Here is an 18,821-nt window from a genome sequence, read left to right as displayed (position 1 = left end):
AGCTATCTTTTAAAAAAATATTTTCTAATTATGTGTTTGTGTATGGGAAATTTGAGTGTGGGTATGTAGGCCAGATGCCCGGGCTCCTGGCGGAGCTGAAGTTACACGCTGTTGTGAGCCGCCCAGTAAGGTTGCTAGAAACTGTCCTCAAACCTACTGAGAAAGCAGGAGTGTCCTGTTTAACACAGAACTTTCTATCCGGCCTCTAACGATATTTTTGTTTATTTGTTTGTTCAGTCAACAAACTCCCTGGAACTCACAGATATACACTAGCCTCTGCTGGGGTTAAAGGAGTGCATCGCCAAGCCTAGCTCCCTCCATACATCCTAATCAGAGAAAAGGAAATTACAATTTTCTCCAAAGCCTTCGTCGCCTGCTATGCTGGTGAGGTTCAGGAAACTATAGGTGTCTATTTCTAAATCATGACTGTGATTCGGGGCAAGTTGATTATTCTATGGACGTATTTAATACTCTCCCTCCCCAACCCTTTTTGCAGTCTAATCTCTGCCAGACACTTCTTTAGGTGCTGTGATATAGTGCTGAAGAAAACAGGTGAGGATGGGAAGGGACGGGCAACAAATAAGATGAAATGCAGTGCTTTCAACGCTGAAGCAGCGAAGAAATAAAAACAAAGTGTAACCAACTACCTTCCTGGTGTATCGTTTAGATTTAGTAGCCAGTGTGATTGGAAGCATCAGGAGAATGGTGTGACCTAAGTTATTGATTGTAGTTATTAAAGGTCTCACGATCTGCCAGGATGGTGGCAGCTGTCCATGTCACAGAAATGGATTGGACCATAGCACTGGTAACAGTTGGAGGCAGGAACTGAGCCAAAGGGTGTGTTTCTCTTTAAGAGCCAGTGCGACGGGGGCGGGGCTGAGTGTGTGCGGGGCTAGCAGAGGGCGGAGGTACCGGCTGGGAAGAGCCGCCCTCCGGAGTGCGCGCGCGCCGTGCGGGGGCGGGATCAAGGCCAGTCCGCATGGCTGGCTTTGGCCCCGGATGAGGAAGTGCGGTGGGAGGGGGGAACAGACTGTAGAAGCGGTGGAGGCCGGAGCGCCCTCGGGCCTCGGCTCCAGAAGATCTGGTAGAGTTGGCGGCCGCGGGGACAGCGGGGACCGAGGCAGCCGAGGCCAAGGTGGCGGGATGAGCACGGGCCGCGGAGCAGGCCACAGGGTAAGAGGCCCGGGCGGCCCCACAACGCCCTGGGGGTCCTCCGCTGGACGGTGCTGACTAAAGGGGGTCCGGGCCCCCAGCCTTTCGGGGCGCTGAAGGGCACCAAAGCTGCGTTGTTAGTGACAGAAACACCCACAGACATCAAGGAGATCAGGCGCCACGTCACTGGGAGAAAACAGCTTCAGAGTCCTGGCTCCAGGGAAAAGAGGTTCCCTTTTCAACCTCCACCTGCAGGGGACCCCTAACTTCTCTCCTTGGAGAGGACGACGCCCCTTGTCGGCATTCGCCTTTCCTCGGCTCTAGTCCATTTGTCAGCGAAGGAAGGCCCGTTTATGGTGCCAAAGGGAATTCTTTATCCTAAGGATTTAAGGGGTAATCCCCAAACGACCCCACTTTGGTCAGCGTCTTCCGAGTGAAGGAGATTCTCAACTTCCCAAAAACGCGACAGAAGTATCTTTCTTTTCTACAAACAAACAACCCTCCACCTCAAACATTTGTCTTCCCTTCATTTTTTTACATTCACCTCAAGATAAAGAGAGGAAGGCCCAGAATTTATGTTATTGCAAGTAAGCCTTCTTCCCTTACCCAGTCATGTCCACCAAGGGAGCTTTGCTTTTTGTGTTTTTATTAGGTCTTTTAGTGTTTAGTGATCTTCTCTTCCTCTTTTGGAGTTTGATATTTGCAAGTTTGTATCTCCCACTTAACATCTTTGTGACCTTGACTCATCCTTCCCATGTCAGTGCAGCCCATCTGTAACCTGGTGCTTTTCTTCTTCTATGAATTGTCATGAGGGCTAAAGTGAAGTTTTGTGAAAATGCTGAGTGCACAGTGGACTTTTGGTCAGTTATTACTATTGATTTGTTAAAGAAAAGCCTTGTCCTGCTCAAAGAATCAGGTATTTGCATGAATGTATCTTCCATCACAAATGTTCAACCCATTCTTTCTACCAGAAAGGCTTTTCCCACAGTCTTATAATAAAGGACACCTCCTCTCCTTTGGAATCTTACTGTACTCTACTCCCTAAGTTAAGAAAGAGAGCCTTAGTAAAAATCAGACAAAAAAAAAAAAGATTAATTTTTGTTGCTGTTTTTCAAGACCGGGTTTCTCTGTGTAAGAGCCCAAGCTGCCCTTAAACTCACAGAGACCTACCTGCCTCTGCCTCCCGAATGCTGGGATTAAATGTGTGATTAATATTTGGAAACAGCCGGGTGGTGGTGGTGCATACCTTTAGTCCCAGCACCTGGGAGGCAGAGGCAGTCTGATCTCTGTGTGTTCGAGGCCAGCCTGGTCTACAGAGTAAGTTCCAGGACAGCTAAGAACAGCTAAGGCTACACACAGAAATCCTGTGTGGAAAAAAAAATAAAAATTTTGGAAACAAGTTTTTTGTTTTCTTGTGGTTTTTGTTTGTTTGTTTGTTTTTGAGATAAGGTCTCAATACAGCCCACCCAGGCTTTCCTCAAATGCAGTATGTAGCCTAGGCTGTCCTCCAACCCCTGACCCCTGGTAATCCTTTTTCATCCTACAGAATGCTGCTATTTCAGACATGTACCTCATGTAGCCCAGACTGGCCCCAATTTGCTGTATAGCCAAGCCCCTGATCCTCCTGCATCTATCTCCCTATAAGATTCTTAAGAGGAAACAATGCCAGAAGCCAGACTTTTTTTGTCTACCAAGTTTATCTAGGTCTGCTTTTGTGACGATTAAAAAATAGCTTCTTATCTACATATCCTCTTCAGCCTCCAGCTATCCTAAGAAAAATAAAACTGTCCTTTCCTAGTATGTAAAGTGGTGCAGATGGTTTCTTTTCCCCTTTCCCATTGATAAATATATGAAAATCTTCCACACATGATCGCTTGTCAGTAGACATCAAGAGCATTTTCAGTTTCATCCCCTCTGTTGAAAAATTGATCTTTCTTTCTAATGTTAATAAAAAGGGAAGGGGAAAGTGCCTGATGCCTTGGAGACTCCCATGCACAGTTGAGGTTTAAGAACTGGGTCTCATGTAGTGTGTGTTCTCCTGGTCTTGCTTTCAGTTTGTGCGGAGATCTTCTTTAGTCGTTTCTTTTTTTCTTTTTGGTTTTTCGAGGCAGGGTTTCACTGTGTAGCCCTGGCTGTCCTGGAACTCACTCTGTAGACCAGGCTGGCCTCAAATTCACAGAGATCCACCTGCCTCTGCCTCCTGAGTGTTGGAATCAAAGGCATGCACCACCACCTCCAGGCTTTTTTTTTCTTTAGACACAGGATCTTGCTAGGTAGCTCTAGCTGACCTGATACTCACTGTTTTTTTCCAAGTCTGACCTCGAACTCTCAGCAGTTCTCTTGCATCAGCCTCTTTCTAAGTGTTGGGATCACAGGTGTCAGTCACTACTCCTTGTTTAGGGAGATCATATTAAAAGATTCTTTTTCTGTCCCTCAAGAAGAGACCTCTCTTCAAATTCCCTCAGGGAAGAATTGACTATGTTTGAGTGTTCCTTTTGGAGGGATGGCTGAAGAATCAGAATCTTTGGAAAAGAAAGCCCCTTTCTCAAGATGAAAGGGGTTTTTGCGAACTTCTGAGGGCCTGTTCATTTTTGTGAATATTGTTCCGTGCCACAAGGATGGCTGTGCCCAGTGTTCTTTTCTTTCTTTTTTTTTGGGGGGGGCAGGGGGAGAGTGGGGTTCAAGATCGTTTTCTCTGTAAAGTCCTGGAACTCCTGCTGTAGACCAGGCTGGCCTCCAGAGTGCTGGGATTATAGGTATTCACCACCATGCCCAGCTATGTGCCCAATGTTCTTAACAGCTTCTTTTACATTTGAACTAAAGAGAAGGGATTATTGGGGCACATAGTTTTCAGTTCTACTTTCTTTGTTTAATTTTTTTCCTGATTTTTTTGCTTTATTGCTGTAAAGTTTTACTTTCAAAACTATTATTTTGGGGAAAGTTGAATGATTAAAAATTTTGCCACTGTAGGATTTTTGGCATTGTAAAATATTCTAATGACAGAGTTTTGATGTTAATTAATTCTTTAGTAGTAGGTTTCTGTTTTGTAATACTTTTTATTTTTGGTAGGGTACCCACTTCCAAAGTGTGTTACCTGAAGGCACACTGAAGAAAAGCTTTTTTTTTTTTTTTTGGTATGTAAATTGTTCTTAAGTTGCCTCAAATGCCTATGAGTACCTATTGAAGGCATTGATATCTGTCTGTAGGGTGTGTGCTGAAACAAAAAAGAAAGTTATCATTTTTATAGTGGGTTTGTCTTGTGATTATTTTGACTTGGTCATTTCTTATGGGAAAAAACAAACCCAGGAAAGTTCCTTTAAACTGAAGACATTCCAGGCTGTGAATCTAGTGAGTGGAGTCTGAAGAGGGACTGACTCTTGCCCAGTGATTTTGAACTATTCCCTACAGAGCTTTGCATTTTAAACAGAGGTCTTTTATCTCTTCCCCCTTCCTCCTCTTCTTTTTTATTTTCTGTTTTATTTTTTGAGACAGGGTGTCTCTGTGTAACTCTAGCTGTCTTGGAACTCACTTTGTAGACCAGGCTGGCCTTGAACTCATAGATTCACCTGCCTCTGCCTCCCGAATGCTAGAATTAAGTGTGTGCCCGGCCTTTTCCTCACTCCCATCCTTCCTTCCTTTTTTTCTTTAACAAACTTGTTTTGTTTGAGACAGGGCTTCCCTGTGTAGTCTGCTATGTAGCCCTAGCTGACCTGGAGCTTTGTATTTTCCCTGGTCTTGGGGTGGTAGTCTTGTGTTATGAACTTCATCTTTTATTAAAGTAATTTTACTTTAGACTTAGTACAAATATTAGGCATTTTACAAAGTCTGCAATAAATCTGTTCCCTTAACAATTTAGTGCTTATTTGTACAGATGACAAGAGTAATTTTTTTTTTTTAAGATTTCTTTTTAAATTCTATTCTATCTAGTTAGTTGGTTATTTTTCAAGACGGGTTTCTCTATGTAGCTTTTTTTTTTTTTTTTTTTTTTTGAGACAAGGTTTCTCTGTGGCTTTGGAGGCTCGAACTCAGAGATCCGCCTGCTGGGATTAAAGGCGTGCGCCACCAACGCCCGGCTTCTCTGTGTAGCTTTGGCTGTCCTGGAAGACCCTCTGTAGACCAGGTTGGCCTTGAACTCAGAGATCCTACTTCCCAAATGCTGGGATTAAAGGTGTGTGCTATACCACTACCTAGCTTTAAATTTTATTTTATATATATGATGTATGTATGTATGTATGTATGTATGTATGTATGACATGTGTGTGCCTGATACCTGCAAAGACCTGAAGAAGGCATCACAATACCAGAGCCAGAATTATAGACAGTTGTGACTTGCCGTGTGGGTGCTGGGAATCAAACCCAGATCCCCTGGAAGAGCAGCAAGTACTCTTAACCACTGAGCAATCTCTCCTGCCTGGTAAGAGTCATTCTTAAGTCAGTGGGTTAATTTTCACTTAAACCTTAAACTAGATAATGACCTGGTGTTTTGTTTTCTTTGTCTTTGAGACTAGGTCTCTCTATATACTCCTGACTGTACAGGAACTCACTATGTAGACCAGACTATCCTGGAACTCATGGAGATCTGCTTGCCTCTACCTCCCAAGTGCTGGGACTCCACCACATCTGGCTCAGAACTTTTGGGTATGGGTGCTCTGTCTGCTTGCATGCCTGCATTGCCAGAAGAGGGCAGCAGATCTCATTACAGGTTGTGAGCCACCCTGTGGTTGCTGGGAATTGAACCCATGACCTGGAAGAGCAGCCAGTGCTTTTAACCGCTGAGTCATCTCTCCAGCCCTGGCTCAGAACTTTTAAAACCGATTTTGTGTGCTTGAGTGTTTTGCTTACAGTGTCCATAGGCATCAGAAGAGAGCATTGGATACCCTGGAACTATATAGGTGCTGAGAACCAAACCCAGGTCCTTTGCAACAGCAGCCAGTACTTTGAACCACTGAGCCATCTCTCCAGCCCTAATTTTAGAACTTTTTCTTTTACTTGCTTGCTTATTTATTTATAATGGAGACCAAGTCTCATTGTGTATCATTGGATATCTTGGAACTCTCTGCGTAGATCACACTGGCCTCAAACTCATCCATTTGTCTCTGTCTCTCTATATGTGTGTTGGTTCCCTTGGAAGATTGTTGGGTCCTCTGGAGCTGATGTTAGAGGTGGTTGTAATCTACCATATGGGTGCTGGGAACTGAACTCAGGTTCTTTGTAAGAATAGCAAGTGCTCTTAACCACTGATCATCTTTCCAGATTTTATTATTCCAGAAAGAAATTGTGCAGTCCCTGTCATTTTGTGATGGCAGAACTCTTATCCCTAAGTAACTATCCACGTTGTAGATTTAAGCCTATGCTTAAAATTTTGTATAAATAGGGTCTTAAAATTTGTGGTTTCTCTGACAAGGCTCTTACACTTAGCATAGTGTTTTCAAAGTCTGTCCATTTTGTAATCTTTTGGTACTTTGTTCCTTTTATGGCTTAATATTCCTTTGTATAACCTGACGGTATTTTGTTTGTCTACTTACCAGTGGTCATTTGTATTTGTTTCTATTTTTGTCCACTGTGAATAGTTCTGCTAAGAATGTTTGTGTCTAGGTTTTTGTGAACATGTTTCCTATGTGTGTACCTAACAGTGGACTTTTTGAATCATAATGGTGACTATGATCAAAAGAACCGATTGTTGGTCTTTTTGTTTTTTCCTCAGTGCTAGGGATTGGACCCGTCATTTTTCCCCCTTATTTTTTAAAATTATTTATTTATGTATGTGTGTGTCTGCGTACATGCATGTGGTGCCCTTAGAGGCCAGAAGAGGAATTGGATTCCCTGGAGCTGGAGTTCCAGGAGGTTATAATGTGCTCCATATGGTTGCTGGGAACCTAACTGGCCCTGTGGAGGAGCACTGCTCACTCTGAACTGTAGAGACATGTTTTCGTCCATGACCCAGGATTTTACATGTTAGGCAAACACTTTCACTGAGCTACATCACCAGCCCAAGGAGACAGAATTGGGTTTCCCTCAGCAGAGAAGCTTCAAGGAAAGGTGAAGTCATCTAGGAATTGAAACTTAGAAGAAAGTTATGGATTAGCTTTTGAGAACACCCATATCTCCCCTGCAGGCAGGGGAGAAAGAGATCTTCACACAAGGTGGTGGAGACCCAAGAAGTCTGAAGTCTGTGTGTATTTGTAAACTTGGTTTTCTTTAGATGGAGAGTGACTGTATACCAGGTTGGCCATGAACTCACAGTCCTGCTTGCTCAGGTGTTGCAGCTGCAGGTGTGCTCCTTCCCACAGAGAAATAACACTTGCTTTTTGTTTGTTTGTTTGTTTTTTGTTTTTCGAGACAGGGTTTCTCTGTGGCTTTGGCGGCTGTCCTAGAACCAGCTCTTGTAGACTAGGCTGGTCTCGAACTCACAGAGATCCTCCTGCCTCTGCCTCCCGAGTGCTGGGATTAAAGGCGTGCACCACCACCGCCCAGCAACACTTGCTTTTTATAATGTCTTTTATTTATATTTGTGTGTGTATATGATGTAAATGAATGTGGGCCCGTGTTCGCCACAGTGGGTATGTAGAGGCCAGAGGACAACTTTGGCAGGTCTCTCCTTCACCTTATAAGTTTCAGGGATTGTGTTCAGGTCACAGGCTTGAAAAGCAAACAGTTTATCTGCTGAGCCATCTTAATGACCCATCCTTACAGTACTTTTTCCTGTACTTACTCCACTTTGTGTACATTGTGATAACTAGGAAGAAGAATCCAAACATAGTTAAAATTGAATATTTCCTACTTTTTTTTGGCATCAAATAGCAATTGCAATTTATTTCTGCTAACTCCCACATACATAGGCAAATGCTTTCAGAAACAGCCAGTAGCTAGAGGCAAAAAGGAAGATTCTAACTCTAAAAGGGATAAATTAATCTCAACACTTTTTTTTTTTTTTTCTTCGAGACAGGGTTTCCCTGTGTAGCTTTGGAGCCTATCCTGGCACTTACTTTGGAGACCAGGCTGGCCTCGAACTCACAGAGATATGCCTGCCTCTGCCTCCCGAGTGCTGGGATTAAAGGTGTGCGCCACCAACGCCCGGCTAATCTCAACACTTTTTAAAAAATATTTTTATTTTTAGTTGCTTATATTTTTATTTTATATATGTGTGTGCTGAGTGTATTTACATGTACCATCTGTGTGCAGGTGACCACAGAGGCCAGAAGACATAGTGTCATATCCCTTGGAACTGAGTTATATGTGGTTATGATGAAGCACATGGGTGCTGGGACCTGAACCCAGGCCCTCTGCAAGAGCAGCAAGCACTGTCAATGCTGGGCCATTGCTAGGATTACTACTATGAGCTCAATGATTTAGGCAATTTGTATTCATTTTTTTAAAAGTTAATGTATATGTGTGTGTCCCAGCATTCTTTTATGTCACCACAAGCATTCAGGTGCCCTCAGAGACCAGAGGGTTTCAGATACTCTGGAGCTAGAGTTAGTGATGGCTGTGAGCCACCTGATGTAGGTGCTGGAATCCAGGTTCTCTGCAAAAACATCAAGTTCTCATAACCAGAGCCATTTATCCAACCCTCAATTTAGGCAAGTTTTTGAGACAGGGTTTCACTATACAGCTCTGACTGGCCTGGAACCTGTTAGGTAGAGCTGGCTGATCTCAGAATTCTGCATTTCTGCCTCCTAAGTGTTGGTACTAAAGGTGTGTGCTAGCACACCCATCCAAAGCAAATATTCCCTAAACTTTATTTCTACATTTGCTTAAGTGTTTAATTTTTATGTGTATAGGTGTTTGTCTTGTACCACATATGTGCAGTGTCCATGGGAATCCAGAAGAGGGGGTTTTGTCTCCTGGAACTGGTGTTCTGGATGATAGTAAGCCACCTTGTGAGGAGTGGTAGGAACTGAATCCAGGGCCTCTGAAGAGGTAGCTAGTGCTCTTAAGCATTGAGCCATAGCTCCAGTCCCTGGCCCAAGAATTTCAGAACACACCCCACTCCCCCACTCCCCCACTCTTCCCCCATCCCCAAGTCAGGGTTTCTCTGTGTTTCAGTTCTGGCTGTCCTAGAACTCTCTTTGTAGACCAGGGTGGCCTTGAGCTCACAGAGATCCTCCTGCCTCTGCTTCTGGAAAACCTTTTTAATTTTTCATTTAAAATTTTTTATCTTAAACCAGGTATGAGTTCATGCCTGTAAACCCAACATTCAATAGACTTACATGGGAGAAGACCAACCCTAAATATGGGTGACAGCAGTCCATGGGCTGTGCCCTGGACTAGATGAAAAGGACAGAGAAGTGGAGCCTACGGTGTCCTTCTTTGCTTTTGACTAAGATGCAGTACCCCAGATTCCTCCTTCTGTTCCCGGTGCCCTCGACTTCCCCACTGTGATAGACTACAACCTTGAGCTATGAGCTGAAATAAGCTTTTTCTCTCTTAAATTGCTTCTCGTTGGAGTAGTTTACCACCACAACGGGTCGGGGGTGGGGGGCACTAAGACACATCACCCAGTGAAGTCTGCCCATCCACACAGCTGAATTCATCACAAACTTGTGCTGGAAGCTTATTAAAATAAATTTGTTGCAAGACAGAAAAAAAAAAAAAAAAGAGGCTTACATAGGGTCTCTACTTTTAGGTCAGCATAGACTTTTAGGTAGGTAAGCTGCTTTCCATAGTTTCTAGTCTTTAAATTGGAGACAATTTCTTATATTTCTCTTCTGTTATTTAGGGTAGGAGAAGTATCAAGCATTATCATGCAGGGGGCTGGAAAAATGGCTCAGTAGTTAAGAGCACTAGCTGCTCTTCCAAAGGACCCAGGTTCCATTTCCAGCACCCACATGGCAACTCACAACTGTCTGTAACTCCAGTTCCAGGGGATCCAATGCCCTTTATACAGACATACATGCAGGCAAAACACCAATGCATATAAAATAGACATAAATAATTTTAAGCCAGGCGTTGGTGGAGCATGCCTTCCTTTAATCCCAACACTCAGGAGGCAGAGGCAGGCGGATCTCTGTGAGTTGAGGCCAGCCTGGTCTACAGAGCAAGTGCCAGGATAGGTTCCAAAGCTACACAGAGAAACTCTGTCTCGAACAAACAAACAAAAATTTTAAAAAGGATTAGCGTGTAGCCAGGTAGTGGTGGTTTTCTAAGTTTGAAGCCAGCCTGGTTTACAGAATGAGTTCCAGGATAGCTAGTACTACACAGAGAAACATTGTCAAAAAAGAAAAAAAATAACTGGGCGTTGGTGGCGCACACCTTCCTTTAATCCCAGCACTCGGGAGGCAGAGGCAAGAGGATCTCTGTGAGTTTGAGACCAGCCTGGTTTACAAGAGCTAGTTCCAGGACAGCCTCCAAAGCCACAGAGAAACCCTGTTTTGAAACATGTGTGTCCCCCCTCCCCCCCAAAAAAAGAAAAACAGCTAGGTGTCATCCCTGCATAGGGCAGGCAAAGGTGAGGATTCTTGGGTTTACTGGCTATCCAGTCTAGCTTAATTGTTGAACTCTAGGCCAATGAGAGGCTGTCTCAAAGGAGGTGGATAGTATTCCTGAGAATGACACCGAATATTGTCCTGTGCCCTCCATGTGCACCTGTGCACACACAAATATGTAAAACAAAAACAAAACCTTCCGGAGGAACTGCTACATGTCAAGTGCCTACTCTGGGATATATCAGTGAACAAGGTATCTAAGACTCATGCCTTGAAATCAGATGGAGAAGCTGATCTATTTATTTTCTAGTTGATGTCAGATCTGGTTTTGGATACAACTGGTTTTATCCTCACCTGGGTTTGCTCAATTTTTTTTTCAGAGCTAAAAAATTGCTTTAAAAGTTTTGTTTATTTATTTTGAGATACAGTCTCTATGTGGAGCCTTGTCTGGCATGTAACTCACTTGAGATCAGGCTGGTCTCAAACTCACAGAAATCTGCCTGCCTCAGCCTCATGAACAGTGTAATTAAAGGCATGTGCCACCAGACCTGGCTGTTTAGTAGTATGTGTATTTATATTTTTCTATGCAGATGAGTGTAGCTTCCTAAAGATGCTGGAGGCCCCAGATCCCCCTGGAGCTTGAGGTACTGATAGTTTTGAACTGTTCAGCATGGGTGCAGACTCATGTGGGAAGCAAACTCATGTCATCTACAAGAACAGTATATATACACTTTTAACCACTTAGCCATTTTGCTAACCTCCCTTTTCCCCATATTCTTGAGATAGGAGCTCAATCTTAGCCCAGGATTGAACTCACTCTGTAGTTGAGGTTGTTTTTGCATTTGTGTCAATCCTCCTGTCTTAGTCTCCTATTATTCAAGTATGAGTCCCAACACTTAATTTTGGTGGTGTTGGGGCTTAAACTCAGGCTTTGTATACCCTTAGTAAGTGCTCTACCACTAAGATACATTTCGTGCTTCACATTTAAACAGAATATTCACAAGGCAGTATTTTAATTAAGGTCAATGACATGCCTATTGAAGATAAGATATAGATAAGATATGTATTTTTCCACCAATTCAGTAGACATTTTGGTATCCAAGAATGCTGGCATTTGAAGTTGAATCTGATTTCCTTTTTTTTTTTTTTTTTTTTTTTTTTTTTGTTTTGTTTTGTTTTGTTTTGTTTTGAGAAAGGGTTTCTCTGTAACAGCTCTGGCTGTTCTGAAACTTACTCTGTAAACTGGTTCCATTTGCCTGCTTCTGCCTCCCAAGTGCTGGGATTAAAGGCGTGAACTACCATTGCCTGACTGTTTTCCATATTTTAACTCATGTGAACTGAAACATTTCTTTTATCCCGCCAGGTTTTAAACTTGTATCCCTTGCTTTGATTTGTGTCAGGGTAAACCTTTGATGTAAAAGACTTGACTCCATAATCTCCATCTGCCCTAATGCTGTCATCTGGAGTAGAGACTCAGCCAGCTCCACTTGACTCCCTCATGCCTGCTGTGGTACATGAATTATACTCTGAACTCTCAGTAAGTGTCTCCAAAGAGCTTCATGCTGAGAAGGAGCCAAGTATGATTCCAGATGTAAAACCTGGAGCCTCAAGCTCTCCTAGAAGTCAGAGTAGGGCATCACCCCTGGAGCTGCAGAGGACTCATGCAGAAGGCTGTTGTGAAGAAACCTTTGAAACCTTGGATTATGGAAGCAAGCCTGGGTGGTGCGGACTAGTGAACCCTACAGCAAGAGGACCTGTGGCTTTTGAGATATTGGATAGGGAAGAAAGAACCAAGAGCATGGAGCCAAAGGTCTTCAGAGATCAAGGAGACCAGGCCGAAGTTGTCATTGGCCCCTGTGAGGCAGCAAAGGAGGACCCATGTGAACATTCCACAGCTTCTAAAGAAAAGATCTACCCCAGTCAGGTAAGAAATGAGGCTTGATGGAGGTAAGTTGAATGTGAGTGATGATGCTGCAGAGCAACGCTTCTCATGAGAAACTATAGATGCTGACAGATGGCCTGTGGTTTAATCTTGAAACATTTTTAAAAAATATTGATTTTGATATTTTTTTATGTAAGTCACTGCTGTGCTTTTACTATTGTATGAATTATTGAGTCTCTAAAGATAATGTTTTTTAAATTTATTTTTATTTTATGTGCATTGGTGTTTTGCCTGCATGTGTGTCTGTGTGAGGATGTCAGCTCTTGGAGTTACAGTTGTTAGCTGCCATGTGGGTGCTGGAAATTGAACACAGTTCCTCTGGAAGAGCAGTCAGTGCTCTTAACTGCTGAGCCGTCTCTCTAGCCCCTCAAAATAATGTATTTCTACATATGATGTTAGATAATTATGTGTAAGGGCTGGGGACATGGCTTAATTGGTGAAGCATCTGCCATGAAAAGTTCAGATCCCCAACACCCACATAAAAAAGCCAGGCATAGCAGCACCTCAGTAGCAGATAGGGCAGATCCTTGGAGTTTGTTGGCTAGCCAGCTGAGCCAAATCTATGAGCTCCAGGCTCAGTGGGAGACCCTGTTCAAAAAGGAAGGTTGCACTGGTTAGTGGTGGCGGCACACAACTTTAATCCCAGTACTTGGGATTGTTATTGCATGCATATATGTATATGTACATTTATGTTCCTAAATATACCTGCTAAGTCTATATGATGTTCTTTGTATGTGTGTTTTCAGGGCTGACTATTTGACGATGGACAACCAGTTGGTGTCCTCTTCCCTGATGACTATCATCTTTCCTGTTCCCAGCTTCCCTCAGTTACCTCGTTTTTGTGTAGTAGATAAGGAAAAGTCTATAAGGCCTAAACCCCATACACAAAAAATTCTTAATATTTATTTTTAAATTTATGTGTCTGAATATTTTGCCTACATGTATGTATGTACACTATGTGTGTGCCTGGTACCTGTGGAGGGCAGAAGAGGGCTTCAGATCTTGGAAATGGAGTTACTGATAGTTGTGAGCCATCGTTTGAGTGCTGGGAGCCAAACCCAGGTTCTCTGCTGAACTATCTGTCCAGTACCATGATTTTTCTTTTTCTTTTCTTTTAATTGTTGCTTTATTTACTTATTTATTTGGGGTTTTTGGAGACATTGTTTCCCTGTGTAGCCCTGGCTGTCCTGTGTGTAGACCAACCTGACCTCAAACTCAGAGATCTGCCTGCCTCTACCTTCAGAGTGCTGGGATTAAAGACATGTGCCACTACCGCCCAGCATAGAAAAGGATTTCGTATTGAAAATAAATAGAATTTCAGTGACTTAGAAGTGAGAACTCTTGGCAGCTGAAGAGACATCTCCATCAGTAAATGCTTGCTTGCTATGCAAGCACGAGGACCCGAGTTTGATCCATAGCACCCATGTCAGAGTGATGGCACACTTGTAATCTGGAGAGTCTCTGGGACTGGCACTGACCAGTCTAACCTATCCTTCACACTGAGAGACCCTTTCTCAAAAACAAGCTGAGAGTTGGTTGAGAAGACTCTGAAGGTAAAGGTATTTAAAAGTATAAGCCAGAAGACCTGAGTTTGATATCCAGAACCCATGGAAAGATAGGAGAGAACCAATTCCACAAAATTGTTCTCTGACTTCCACATGTGCACAGAGACACATGTTCTCCCCACCATTACACACATAATAATAATAATAGAGGAAAGAAAAAAAATGGGGGTGGATGGCCCATGAGGAACACCACCAAAGGTCAACATCTGGCCTTCACCTATACGCATGCATATCCACAGGTGTGCTTAAACACAATGGAAAAAAATGTTTTTTATAAAGGTCTCAAGGCAGAATTGATGTTGATAGGCTGTTCTTGGGTCTACAGGGCACTGTTGTCCCCTAGTTTGATGTGGTTCTGATCTCATGCAACAGATAAGCATCTAAAGCATGTTGCTGAGGTGTAAAAGTTTTCTGTGACTTCACAATCAGTGCTTTACTTAAAGCTGCAGTTTTTCTGATTGAGATTCAGAGGAACATTCTGTAAAAGTTCCTCTCTACATATAAAGGTGTAAGAAACTGGAAGATTGATCTGGTGATAAAGCTTTTCATTCATTAGAGTGGTGGCAGTTGAATCCTGGGCTTTGTGCCTGCTGGTTAGGCACTGTACCAACCAAGCTGAATTTCAGCACTGTTTGTCTTTTTCAGAAGTCTCAACTCAGTAGCCCAGAGGCTGGCCTCTTACATCTATTTGTCTTCCATCTCAGCCTCTAAGTGCTGGGATTAAAAATGTGGGCCACCAGAGCCACTTCCAGGAGTCAGTCTGCCTGTCTGCCCACCTGTCTCCCCTCCTCTCCTCTCCTCCTCTCCCCTCCCCTCCTTCTCCTATCCTTCCTTGTTTTTTCAGGGCAGGGTTTCTCCTTGTAGACCAGGCTGGCCTCTAATTCACAGAGATTCACCTGCCTCTGCATCCTGAGTGCTAGGTTTAAAGGTGTGTGTCACAACAAGTATGCTTTCTTAACCTTGGATCTGGGTTTGATTCTTAGCACGCATGTGGTCACAACCATCTATACCTGCATTCCAGGGAACCTGACACCTTCTTCTGACCTCTGCAGGTACCAGGAACACTTGTGTTGTAACTTTGTACAGGCAAAACATTCATACACATAAAATAAATTAAACACACAAACGGAAACTGGGGGCTGAAGAAATGGCTCAGTGATTAAGAATACTGACTGTTCTTCCAGAGGTCCCTAGTTCAATTTTCAGCACCCACATGGCAGCTTGTAACTGGTTATAACTTCAATCTTTGGAGATGATGACTGCTTCTGGCACCCAAGGGCACTCACTGCATGAGGGCAAACAGGCAAAGCACCCATGTGTAAGAAACAGTATGTTTTTTTAAATTAAAAAAAAAAAAACTTCAAAAAGTTTTTTTTTAAGTAATTTGTGATTTACATAAAAATAAAAAGGTAGAACAAAAGTTTGAAACTAAAATCAAGCCTCAATTTATTAGAACTTTTTATTAGAACTTTTTTTTTTTTGGTTTCTTTGGCAATGTTTGATTATTTCATCTTATTGGGCTGGAACTTGCTATATAGACTGGACTGGCTTTGAACTTATAGAGGTTTATCTGTCTCTGCAGAGCTGGCATTAAAAGTCACAATTCAGCAATTAACTCCCAGTTTTCAGATTAGTTTGCAAGTGTTGTAAGAGTTTTCCAGCAGCTACAGTTCCTGAGATCTAGCTGGCTCCTCCTCTTCCTGACCTTGTTCTCTCCAACCCCTCATTAAACTTTGCATAGCTGTTGTATGAGCTGCATGCCTGAGCAAGGGAGCACAGGGAAACCTTGGAAGGAAGAAAGGGGCACTCACTGGCTTCACCTCTGCCACCCATGGCTTGTCCTGTACCTGCTTAAATTGGCACAGCTCTAAGTGCGCCTGTACCCCCAGCTTATTTCTTGTTTTCAGAAGGCACTGAGGAGCTGGGCAGTCCCACCATTCAAGAAGCCGAGGCAGGAGGATTGTAGCAGTCTGAGTCCCACCTGATTTACATGGTGACCCCTACCTCCAAAATTAAAAAAAAAAAAAAAAAAAAATTAGAGCTGTGTTTGCATTTGCTTCAAACTCATATTCCAGAGAAGTAATATTTTTTATTTGCTAACTTAAACTTGAGCTTTCCTTCATATCTCAATTTTTGTGGCTAGTAGCAGATTTCCTGAAGTTGCACTGAGGTCTGAAGTAATAACTGATGTTTGTGAGCTCAGGTACTTCTGCATCATCTATTGACTGTTGGGTTTTCTTGTTACAGGATGTCCTCCTGATACAATCCAGCAAAAAGCCTGTATTCGCAGACCTCTCTGGAGATCTGCTAAAGAACAAAGGTATGATACTTCTTTTTGTTGTGTTTTGTTTTGTTTTCTTAGGTAAGGTCTCCCTATGTAGTCAGTCCTAGCTGGCCTGGAACTCATATGTATCCACCTGCCTCTGCCTCCTGAGTGCTTGGATTAAAAGCAGATGCCATTACACCTGGGAATATTTTTTTAAGATTCACTTATTTATGTGTATGTTTCAGCTTGCTTAAGTAAGTATACACCACATGTGCAGAAGCCATTGAAGGCCAGAAGAGGGTGTCAGATCCACTGGAACTTGAGTTAAAGGCAGTTGTGAGCCACCATGTGGGTGCTGGATACCCAATCAGGGACTATTGGAAGAACAGTAACTACTCTTAATCTCTGAGCCATGTTTCCAGCCCCCAAATTGGGGTTTATTTATTTATTTGTTGGTTTTTTTGAGACAGCGTTTCTCTGTAGATTTGGAGCCAGTCCTGGAACTGGCTCTGTAGACCAGGCTGGCTTTGAACTCACAGAGATTCACCTGTCTGCCTCCCGAGTGCTGGGATTAAAGGTGTGTGCCACGACCACCTTGCCAAATTGGGGTTTATTAAGAAAGGGTTAGGGACTGGAGAGATGGCTCAGAGATTAAGAGCACTGACTTTTCTTCCAGAGGTCCTGAGTTCAATTCCCAGCAACCACATGGTAGCTCACAACCATCTATAATGGAATCTGATGCCCTCTTCTGGCCTGCAGGTGTATACATGTCGATAGGGCACCATATACATAAAATAAATAAATCTTAAAAAAAAGGGGGGGGGGGCTGGAGAGATGGCTCAGTGGTTAAGAGCACTGACTGTTCTTCCAGAGATCCTAAGTTCAATTCCCGGCAACCACATGGTGGCTCACAACCACCTTGAACAAGATCTGGTGCCCTCTGCTGGCATGTTGGCAGAAGACTGTATACATAATAAATAAAATCTTTAAAAAAAGAAAAAATGAAAAAAAGGGCTAGCCAGTCGGTGGCGTGAGCCTTTAATCCCAGCACTCGGGAGACAGAGACAGGTGAATCTCTGTGAGTTCAAAGCCAACACTCGAAAGGCAGAGGTAGGCAGATCTCTGTGAGTTCCAGACCAGCCTGGTCTACAAGAACTAGTTCCAGGATAGGCTCCAAAGCTACGTAGGGAAACTGTCTCAAAAACAAAAACAAAGACAAAACAAAACAATAACAACAAAAAGAAAGGGTTTAGTTGTCTTCTGGGTGGTACTGTTTTTTTAGTTATCATTTTTACCAGGTTGGGTTTTGTTTTGTTGTTTGTTGTAGTCCAGATGGGGAGGGGTGAATAGAGAAAGAAATAGAAGAATAAGGATAGAAACTGGTCTGGAAGCTTATCTGAGCAGATGTGAGGGCACAGGAGTGGTGGGGATAGAGTGCAGCTCTCTGCTTACCCAGGCCTGCTGAGGCTGTGGTGGAAGCTTGAATCATGCATTGCGCGGCTGTGATCTTTCTTCACTTTAATCCCTTGGTTCTGAGAGATCATCAGAGAATGACAATCAGAGAATGTGGTTGATCTCTGAGGGCAGAAGCTAGCCCAAGCTAAGCTTCTGGACCTGTAACTTTCCATCCAGTCTTTTCATAGTATGAACTGGGACTCAGTGGGGCTACAGGCACAGCTGATACAGACTGTGGGTTTAGTAGTGAAAGATCTCATCAATAAGTTTTCAGAAGGCCACTGTGTTATTTACTTATAGTCTCAGCCCTTGGAGATTGAGGCAGGAGGATTCTGAGCTCAATTTTAGCCTGGGTGAGAACATATCTTTAAAGAAGTGTAATTTTTAATACATTATATCAAGGAAAGACTCATGCAATCAACATACATTAGTGTTGGTTGATTTTACCTCACTGCAAAGTTACTCTCCTCCCTTTTCATACTTTAAACTCTTCAAAAAATAAAGTTGGGGGCTTTATTTAAAAAAATAAATAAATAAAGATGGCTGAGTGATTAGGAGCATTGACTACTCTTGCAGAGGACCCAGGTTTAGTTCCCGGCACCTACACAGTGGCATATAACCATCTGCAAGTTTAGTTCTATAGAGGATTCCATGCTTGCTTCTGGCCTTCTCAGTCATCAAGGTGTGCATACATACATTCAGGCAAAACACTCATATATACAAAATAAGCAAATAACTAAATACTTAAAAAAAAAAAAGGTGCTTTGAAGTCTTGTGAACTTTCAGAATGTATGCACATAAAAACCTTTAGGGGTCAGAGTATCATTTTGCTTTTCAGCTATGTACAAACCTTTTCCCACCTACCTTCTGTCATAACTACTTGAAAGTATCTGCTCCCCTGCCACCTCCCTAAGATTCTAGATTAAGTGGAGTATGGATGTGCTGCAGCAAATCTGAACTTCACAGCCTTGCACAGAAGAAAGCCACCGTCATCAATTAGGGTAGATGAAGAATTT

General features: G+C 43.0%; 1 protein-coding gene across 5 annotated transcripts in view; it reads left to right on the top strand.

Moving 5' to 3' along the window:
* The first annotated feature begins 979 nt into the window (after positions 1 to 979).
* Positions 980 to 18,821, top strand: part of Prr14l (proline rich 14 like) — a 55,705-nt gene continuing 37,863 nt past the window's right edge. For 2 of the 5 annotated variants that reach the window (XM_035452083.1, XM_035452084.1), the window contains exons 1-3: positions 980 to 1,173; positions 11,978 to 12,501; positions 16,332 to 16,404. In XM_035452083.1, coding sequence (XP_035307974.1) covers positions 12,028 to 12,501; positions 16,332 to 16,404 — 547 coding nt within the window. In that variant the 5' untranslated portion in view covers positions 980 to 1,173; positions 11,978 to 12,027. The other 3 variants (XM_027387240.2, XM_027387241.2, XM_027387242.2) reach the window with 3 other exon arrangements.

Source organism: Cricetulus griseus (assembly GCF_003668045.3).
Source record: "Cricetulus griseus strain 17A/GY chromosome 1 unlocalized genomic scaffold, alternate assembly CriGri-PICRH-1.0 chr1_1, whole genome shotgun sequence".
Lineage (NCBI taxonomy): Eukaryota > Metazoa > Chordata > Mammalia > Rodentia > Cricetidae > Cricetulus > Cricetulus griseus.
The sequence above is the reverse complement of the archived record's forward strand: the minus strand, read 5'-3'. Positions and strand labels throughout refer to the sequence as shown.